The sequence below is a fragment of the Arachis ipaensis genome, chromosome B08, assembly GCF_000816755.2.
Source record: "Arachis ipaensis cultivar K30076 chromosome B08, Araip1.1, whole genome shotgun sequence".
NCBI lineage: Eukaryota > Viridiplantae > Streptophyta > Magnoliopsida > Fabales > Fabaceae > Arachis > Arachis ipaensis.
The window spans coordinates 17,013,880-17,023,734 of NC_029792.2; the positions used below are offsets into that span (position 1 = coordinate 17,013,880).

Below are 9,855 nucleotides of genomic sequence, written 5' to 3' on the forward strand. Positions count from 1 at the left end.
GGACACGGGATTTGGAAGAGTGGACACGGACAATTTTATAAATTTTGTTTTCCTTTTTTTTTTTCACTATTACCCCTTCTTATTTTTTCTATTGCGTTGTTCAGAGATACTTTTTCTTCCTGTTTTTTCTCTATCTTTTTCTTTTTCAGATACTCTCTCCTTTTTGTAGAATTTTTTATTGGGGTAGATAATTCTTTTCTTTTTATCGTTTTACTTCAATACCATTTTAACTTTATATTATATTATTAAATTTTATTTTAATATAAATACTAATATATTTTTTTATTAAAATTTTTTGCCTCTTCAAATATTTTTTTCAGGTTTCGTCTGTACTCCTACTTACTCTCATTTTTTATTAAATTAATTTGTATTGATGTAAAAAATTTGGAATCACAGGGCTATTTTAGTCATTTCATATAATATTTTAGTCTTATCCATGTGTATCCAAACATAATACTAGACATTACATTAGTGTCTTGTCTATCGTATCCAAACACAATACATAAAAAATAATTTTTAGTGTCTTTGTCCTATTGTCTCTGTTTCAGTGTCATGTTCTGTCCCGTCTCTAAAAACAAACGCAGCCCTAGAAACGAAGAAAATTATTGCAAAGGAAAATTTCTCGAAACATATTTAGTCTTTTCTTTAAATGAAGGTACACGTTGTGCTTAAGGACTCTAGTGAGAGGGGGAAAAAAGGTAAAGAAAGAAAAAGACAAAGGGGTAATGGAGAGGACACCCAACATTTTCTTCAGTTTTTGGAACCTTCTTTGTGTTGGGACAACAACAAGAACTTTATTTTGGGTAGTTATGAATTATGATATGGTGAGCAATTCGTTGGCTTGAATATTATATTTTGTAGATAAGCTATTTATTTCCTGTAAAAACTAAAAAGTAAGGCCAACAAAAATATTGCCATATTCTGCCCATTTTTTAATCGTTTAATTATATATTGTCATATTAATAAAAAGTTTTTCAGTTAATTATAACTATGATATAAATATTAGAAATAGAAATATGTAGTTGAATGATAATATATTAATATAAAATCTAAAGAGATCAAAGATATGATTCATTTATAACATACATAAATTTAGTTATAATTTGTTTATATATATTCATTGGATTATTAATGTTGCACCAAATTTTTTAAACTGACAAATACATTAATATTTGTTCAAAAATATAACATTTTTAATATGGGTAATGCTAGGTAGACAAAAAAAAAAGCCAAAATTTGTCTTATTTAGCATTAATTAATTATTGCAACAATTAATGAATGCTAAATAAGGCAAGTTATGACTGTTTTTGGCTGATTTTTTTGTTACCAAACATTTCCGTTTTAATATATTGCTTTATCTAAATTTATAATTCAGAATAAATATAAAATGGAGATAATGATATATAGTTCTCATCATAAAGACCACATTGACTTGTGGAAACCAATGGAAAGTGACGCAGTTAGCATAAAAGCATATCTATATTTTAAAACGTTCTAGATAGGTTCAATTTTCGCTAACTAATAATGTTGGTGAATTCACATTAAGAATCCCTTTAGTCAAAAGTTTATCTATTTTAAAAGGCTATAGGTTCACATTTTTGCTAACTACCATATGAGACTTTATTAGTAAATTCACACATAAGAAACCCTCTAGCCTTTACATAAAAATAGAAAAGTTTGGTAATAATATCTAGAAGAACATTGAGAAATCTGACTCTATACTATCTGTATCTGATTACAACTATACAAAACTTTATGATACACATAAATAATGCAACTATAATCAGAAATCTGACTATACTATCTATATCTGATGACAACTACATAAATAATGCGACTATAATGACTAAAAAAAAAAAAATCTTATATGTGATCTTGGTTATCGAGCTTCCATCTCTGTAATGCTCAAGTCATTTTTACCAGTGGAGGAGCTTGAAGCATCAAAAGGTTCAACAATGAAAAATGTAGGAATTTCAGGTAGAGGCAAATCAAAATCACTTCCCAACATTAGAACCACAGAAGACATGGTTGGCCTATCATGGGGATATTGTTGTGCACAAAGGAGACCAATGTGGATACAACGTTCTACTTCACTCAAATTCCATGAATCTTTGAGGCTTTCATCTACAAGCTCTAGTGACCTTCCTTGCTTCCATAAATCCCATGCCTATTATTACACACATTATTAACCATGTTAATACAGAATCCACCAAATTATTTAATTAGATTTTAGAATTTAAAATTTTGTTACACTTACATGCCCATATAGGCTATCGTTGTTGTTTGAATAATAAAATTTTCTATTTCTCTTTCCGGATACGATTTCAAGTATTAAAACTCCGAAGCTAAAGACATCAGATTTGACTGAAAATTGTCCATTAACAGCATATTCTGGAGCCATATATCCGCTATAGAGAGACATAACAAACACATAGATTGATTAGTATCAAATTCTAATAATTTATTTTTTAATATTGAGAGAAAGAGAAACAGGTGATCAAAGATGAATACAACTTACAAAGTTCCGACAACTCTGTTTGTATTTGCGTTACTCTGATCCCCTCCAAAACTTCTAGCTAAACCAAAGTCTGATATCTTGGGGTCCAACTTATTATCTAACAAAACATTACTTGCTTTAAGATCTCTATGTATAATTCTCAACCTTGAATCTTGATGAAGATAGAGCAAGCCTCTAGCAATCCCACGAATGATATTAAAGCGCTTAGGCCAATCCAAAACATTCCCTTGTGTTTGATCTGGTTACAATACAGTCATATTGTAATCACTATTAAAATATTGTCATGAAGGGATTCGCGACTATGTCAACAAGAGATTTATACTAATATATAGAGTAGTCTAATGGATACTTACCAAAAATAAAATAGTCCAAACTTCTGTTAGGCATGTATTCGTAAATGAGTAGTTTCTCCTTTTCTTGGATGCAACATCCAAAAAGCTTTACAAGATTACGGTGTTGAAGTTTAGCTATTAGTTTTACTTCTGTTTTGAACTCATGTAGGCCTTGACCAGAACTACTTGAAAGCCTCTTCACAGCAATTTGTCGCCCATCATCTAGTATACCCTAAAGAACAATATCACATAAAAAGTAAAGTTCTTTAGATATAGTTGTGTTGTTGTTTCTTACTTGCTTGAATACTAATTTAGCACATTAGAACTTTACCTTGTATACAGGGCCAAAACCGCCTTCTCCAAGCTTATTGTTGGGGGAGAAATTATCAGTGGCCACAGCTATTCTTTTCAGATCAAATAATGGAAGCCCCAGATCTTCCTTTTGTTCATTGGTATGAGTTTGATAACTAACCATCTCATTTATCCTTACATGTCCCAATGCTATTTATTGAGGAAATGAAAGAGGGAAATTAGCCATATACTACATAGTATCTGGTGATAATTATAGTTTTTGGAGCTTCACTAAAGAATGTGAAGGAGAACTGTGAATTACATTGGTAAAAGGAGAAATGTTATATGACTATTATGATTGTATGCCATTATAAGCTTTTCCCAATTGTCATGAAGTAAACTAAACAAGCTAAGTAACCTATGTGCTAAATTAACACAAACCATATAAATAACAAAGAAAAGTGAAAAAAAACAGGGCAATAAAGTTAAGCAAGTAGCACATATTGTAAACAAACATCATCATCATCACTCATCAGCCACCAATAACTAATTCAGAAGGAAACTAAATACTATTATGATCAGTAATGGATGTACCTTTTGACTGTGTTCTCTTCCTGAGAAAGCAACAAGAAGCCACAATCATCCCAGAAATCACAATTATCGTGCTGCCAACAACTATTCCTACGACCAATCCCTCATTTTTACCTTGATTTCCCCCTCCACCACCCTTTTTCCCTGCTTCATCATCACCAAACAAATAAAAACAAACTCTAGTTACTAATTAACACCAAATTACTATTTGGCAGAAACAAACGTGCAATTATTTTCATATAAAGTTAATAGTTTAGAACCGTTAAATGACAATTTAGTCAAAACTAACAAATCAAATCATCTCATGATTCTCAGCTAGCTATCAACTTTACATGAAGATAACTGCAGGAGACTTCACCACTACTACTTATTAGTATTCACTAACACTAGCATAACTAGAACATAATTCAACACATGCTTAACCCCAAGTGAAGAAAAAATCATACCTTTATCCGAAGCTGGTGTTCTAATATAGATACCTTGACCTCCTTCCTTAACGAACCTAACATCAAACAAATCACCACTCCACAATTTGCAACCAGTCCCAATTATAGTATAAGCCATGCAAGAACAATCACTAGAGCACTTTCCCTTGCAATCTTCACCTCCCAAGCTTTGTTGGTTCAACAAAGAAGAAGTTCCATTTGGTTCATGAAGCACAGAGTATCTAACAAACACATCAGTGCTGCAATTCCATGCTTTGTTCTTAACACATCCCATTTTGAAGTCTGAGGAATCATAGGAAGTTGGGTCCTTTGGTGTGAAACCATCTAAACACACGCATATTTTTGAGTTTGTAAGATCACAGTTCCCATTTGCTCCACAAAATCTGTAATAGTCACACATGGTGTCATTTTTCAACCCAGAGGAAGAATCTGCTGAGACACTGGTGTAGGTGAAAGGAAGAAGAACAAGAAGAAGGAGATGAAGATTGATTAGGATGAAAGAAAGAAGCACTTCCATCGAGTGCTTCCTATATTTTTTCAACGCTTTGAGGTGTGGCTGTTCACAATTTTACAGAGAGAAATGGTTATTAACTATGATTTTTTTTTTTTTTCATTCTTTCTTTCCCCCAAGGATGAGCACTGAAGAAATTGATGTTGTTTGTATGCTAGTTGCTAGCAAAGCCTAGATTAGATTTTAGATGTGATATTTAAGAAACTGATGTTATCATCTTTGCATTAAAAATAAATAAATAATAAAAATAAAAATCCAAACAATAGGACAGACAGAACCATCAATATTCAATATGGCAATTGATTCAACTTAAAACAAATTAACTCAAGAGATAGTGATTATTTTACACTATAAAATTAACACAGGACTTCTAATACAAATTGATTTTATTTCACACTTATAAAAAAAAAGTAGGCTAAATATTTATTTGACGTAATGGAGATTTAAATATGTTAAGTTAATGAGAAGGCACCAAGCATGTCTTTTTCTTAAGTAGTCCTATACATTTTATGAGTAATACTTAAATTAATTTTCAATGAATTTTAGATTCAATATTTTAATTTTTAATAAATTNAACTTATACAATAATAAAAAATTGCTAAAAAGTAAAATATCTAAAACTTTTTTGGCCCAATTTAAATGTTTAGTCCGCGAATACTTATGTTCTGTTGGGGGTGGGAAACCTAACTTCCAATTAGTTGTCCATTTCCCTGAGGCTAAATCTGTTGCGGACTTAATAATAATTGTTCTAGGTCCATCTGGAAACAAAGTGTTCTCACCTTGATTTACTTACCCCAATTGGAATTGGTTAATTAAAAAGTTGTGCATCTTTTTGAATAGTTGAGCAGCCAATGTTGACTGAAAGTCTGAAACCCATAAAAGTAAATTTCACAAGATAGCATTATTTAAGACTTCACATTTTGTCCTCATATCTAAGGAAATATGAAATTATTTCAAACCATGCTTAAGTAAGCTTTAAACAAGTGGTACCTAATAATAAAAAATTTCAAATAGTGGATTACTGCATTGAGAAACAATTAGGTTATGTTCCCACTCAAGACTTGCTTCTCATGACTGATTTTTTGGCAACGCTTCACATGTTCGGATAAACCACATAATACCCTCTGTTGCCTTCATATCTGATTCACACAAATTAAAATTAAAAAGGGACGAAAAAAAATTACACACAGCCACACAGCACAAAGCCATTTCACATAAAAGATTAAGAAATTCTTATACCATTTTATATTTTGCCTCGTCACCAGTATGGGCCTTATTGGGCCAACTTTCTTTTATATTTTTGGTAGAATTGCTAAGGCTTGTAACTTCTAACTATGTAAAGTGAATAAGTTGATTGGGCTTAAGCCCCTCTAAATTACCAAAAAAAAAAAAGTGAATAAGTTGAACTTTTGGAGATGTGACTAAAATACTTCTCATCTAGATTCTAAGACTTCGATACTTAATTCATTGGCAGAATCATATTGATATGCATATTCTCCAACAACTAGAGCAGGTTGCTTTGGCTTAGGCAAGGGAATTTCACTTCCAAACATCATAATCACTGATGACATGTCTGGTCTGTCATATGGATGTTGCTCCAAACAAAGAAGACTAATCTGAATGCATCTCAATATTTCAGAGAGGTTACAAGACTCTTTTAGGATATCATCAACAATTTCTAGAGGCCTTTCTTCTGTCCACAAATCCCATGCCTGTAACAACATCAAGTTAGGTGAATGAATAATAGTATGATATAATTTGGTTTAGTTTACACTTACATAACCAATAAGGTCCGTGCTTTCATTTTCCCAATGATTTCCTTTGTTTTTCTTTCCGGATAGTATCTCCAGTAACAAAATGCCAAAGCTAAAGACATCAGATTTTACCGAGAAGTTTCCATCTATTGCGTATTCTGGTGCCATATATCCACTAATGCACAAAGGTAAGACAAGAAATGTCATGATTAAGTAAATAAGTTGTACGATCCAGTTATGATAATTAACAATGTTAAGTGTTCGTACTATGTTCCAACCACTCGTCGCGTCGTTGCTGCAATTTGGTCTCCTCCCAAAATTCTAGCCATGCCAAAATCTGATATTTTAGGATTCATTTCACTGTCAAGTAAGACATTACTTGCTTTAAGATCTCTGTGAATGATTCTAAGTCTTGAATCTCGATGAAGATAAAGGAGCCCCTTTGCAATCCCAAAAATCATATGGAAGCACTTCGACCAATCCAAGAGCTTTCTCCGCGTTTGATCTAGAAAGTTTCATACAAATCAACATTTTTTTTCAAATTTGATCAAAACGAGAAGATGAATTCTACATAGTTACAACTACTTTGAAGTATGAACAATTTTATTAAGAATAGAGAATCAAGATTACATACCAAATATGAAGAGATCCAAACTTTTGTTTGGCAAGTATTCATATACAAGCATTTTCTCTTCATTGTGAATGCAACATCCATGAAGCTTCACAAGATTACGATGTTGAAGTTTAACAATCAGCGCAATTTCATTTTTGAATTCTTTGAGCCCTTGTACAGAACCTCTACAAAGTCTTTTAACAGCAATCTCTTGCCCATTTTTCAATAATCCCTACAATTATCAATTGCAATATTCCAATTCATTAATGAGCTTATGTTCTTAATTTTTCCAAAATATCTTATCTTATGTATTACCTTGTATACAGGTCCAAAACCACCTTCCCCAACCTTATTATTGATTGAAAAGTTACCAGTAGCTTTAGCTAAACTAGATAGATCAAACAATGGAAGCTCTAGATGACCCTCTTGTTCTTCAATGAAACTATCCATTATTGCTGCATTCTCTGCATCAATATTCTCACACAAAGTTAATCATAGCTTCCATAACTCAGAAGCAGCTTTTCTGAACCTCATAACAGAATAGAAAATCCTTACCTTTGGCCTTGGAACTTCTTCTTCTTATGCAAGTGAAGTAGAGAACTAAGAGCAAGCTACATAATACAACAAAAATAGTGCTTCCAACTGCAATTTCTATCTTGACCTTGCTTCCATTTCTTGTCTCTTCAATTATTCATTTTATTTTGTTTTCACATAAAACAAAGAATTTCAATCTCAATGATAGTCGTAAGAAAACTTAGACCATATGGTATAATAATTTAGATTAAGCTATATTAAACAATCAAGCAAGTATTGTGTAGCAAAACAAAGACTGTTTAGCCATAAATAAATATATTAGTGAAAGATTAATTAAGAGTTTAATAGAACATATCCACCATACCTAATTCTGAGGCAGGAACTCTAACATAAAGATCTTGCCCTGCATTTGGTTGAACTCTCAAGTCATTAAGATCACCAAACCACAAAGCACAACCATTGCCTTCTCCTCGAATATCCGAATTCGCATAAGCCATACAAGAACAATTCCTCAAGCACTTATCTCTGCACTCAACCGAGTTCATACTCTGATTTAAGTACCAACAATTCTCAGTATCAGGCACCTTCATCTTAACATACTTGATAAACCCGTCGCTTTCGCAATTCAGTGGCTTGTCGCGCAAGCAACCTCCTTCATAATTCAATCCGATCCATTCTTTTGGCGACTTAGGCCTATACCCTCTCAAACATTCACAATCATTTGGAGACTCAGCCATGTCACATTTCCCATTAGGACCACAAGCACCATACTCATCACAAAAATCCCTTGGCATCGAACCATACATCTTCCAAACACCTTGTGTCCACACAAGCTGCATAATCTTGTTTGTGGTTTGGTTCAACATCATTCTAGCTTTGACAGAGTTGTTAACAAGTTTGAACATGTAGTAAACTTGGTTTTCATCAGCAAAGTAGATGAACTCGAAAGCTGGGCTAGGCTTGTTTGTTGGTTTGGCACTGTATTGAACTCCATTCCAAGGACCACTATTGTACTGCTTCATTGTTCCAATCCTCTGCATCGGTTCAGGCCAATTGGTAACATCCATAACCCAATTCAAGGTTCCTGGTGAAGGATCATTCTCATTCTTCCACGCCGTTACGCGCCAATCAAAACCAGTTCTTAAATCCTTCCCAACCTTCATTCCTGGCAAGAGTGTATCTCCAGGATAATCAAAACTTTGCCATAGATAGTTCTTCTCTTCATTCTCATCATTTTCATCTCTCAGAACAAGGTTTCCTGAATCCAACAGTTGTAGAATTGGATTCTTGGGTTTTCTTGATATGCTCACAGACCATAGAACAGTGTTCTTGTTTTTCTGAGTAAGGAGGATTGTGCTATTTGCTGTGTTGTTTATCAGCAACACAACAAAGTTGTGATTTGTGGCGGGATTTTCACGATTTGCAACCCAAACTATGGTTCTGACTGGGATGTTCTTGTACCAAATGCCAAGGTAATAATTGATGTTGGTGGAGTTATCAAGAGTGAAGAAACCAAGTTCAAAGTCTCCATTCTTGGAAACTAATGTCTGGTTTTCACTTAGAGACTGGAATTGAGTTAAGGTATCTGTTGCAGCTATGGTTTTGGAGAGAAGAAAATAGAGAAAAAGGTGGAAAATAATTGGTACAAAGTGGTGAAAGTTTTTCATTCTTTGCATGTTTACAATATTGTGATGTCTTTGCAGCAATGCATAAATTAAAACAGTTCAAATAGAAGAACACATGAATGAAGAACAGTGTAATAGGCTACCTTTTTTTTAATTAGTTTTATTATTTTCCCACTCTTCTTTTAATTTCCAATTTTGAATCTTTGTTTGCTAGTTACCTTTTGACTCAATCACTCAATGTTCATAATTCACAAAGCAGAGTTGAATAAATGTGAATATGGGCGTCAATGCTGACCGATATCATTATGCATTTGCATTGAGTAATGTCCTTGTCAAAAATAAACTATGGTCTTGACTTTAGGTTTAGAAATCAGAAAAATATCTGAGTTAGAAGGATAATTTAAGAACATAGTTGGATGTACCAGTTCTTATGGCGGCTCTTATTATAGATGTTTTCATTGAGTTCTGAAAAACTACGGGTGCGCATGGCCGGGTGAAACCGGATCTAATGTGACTCAAATTCGATCTGAAATATACATCGGGTCTATTTATTAGACTCGAACCCGGTCCTAAACCCGATGAAACCAATACACTTTCGGGCCACAATTAAATCGGGTGAAAATCGGGCCGTTAACATTAC

At 33.1% G+C, this 9,855-nt stretch overlaps 1 protein-coding gene across 1 annotated transcript; it reads right to left on the reverse strand.

Moving 5' to 3' along the window:
* LOC107610641 (G-type lectin S-receptor-like serine/threonine-protein kinase At4g27290) lies at positions 1,640 to 9,313 on the reverse strand. The gene is made up of 14 exons (XM_021108152.1): positions 7,955 to 9,313; positions 7,612 to 7,737; positions 7,372 to 7,520; positions 7,078 to 7,288; positions 6,711 to 6,948; positions 6,468 to 6,618; positions 6,126 to 6,401; positions 4,179 to 4,746; positions 3,736 to 3,879; positions 3,182 to 3,351; positions 2,872 to 3,082; positions 2,519 to 2,756; positions 2,258 to 2,408; positions 1,640 to 2,167 (listed from the first exon to the last, which is right to left on the reverse strand). The coding sequence occupies exons 1-14, from the start codon at positions 9,264 to 9,266 to the stop codon at positions 1,880 to 1,882; spliced, it is 4,233 nt and encodes a 1,410-aa protein (XP_020963811.1). The 5' UTR covers positions 9,267 to 9,313; the 3' UTR covers positions 1,640 to 1,879.

Bases quoted from the DNA above. Each gene is read 5' to 3' on its own strand.
- LOC107610641 (XM_021108152.1), bottom strand. From the start codon at position 9,266: ATGCAAAGAATGAAAAACTTTCACCACTTTGTACCAATTATTTTCCAC. The intron at 6,402-6,467 runs GTAAGTGTAAAC...ATGTTGTTACAG, and splicing joins GCACGGACCTTATTGGTTAT to GCATGGGATTTGTGGACAGA. The intron at 3,880-4,178 runs GTATGATTTTTT...GTGATGATGAAG, and splicing joins AACACCAGCTTCGGATAAAG to CAGGGAAAAAGGGTGGTGGA.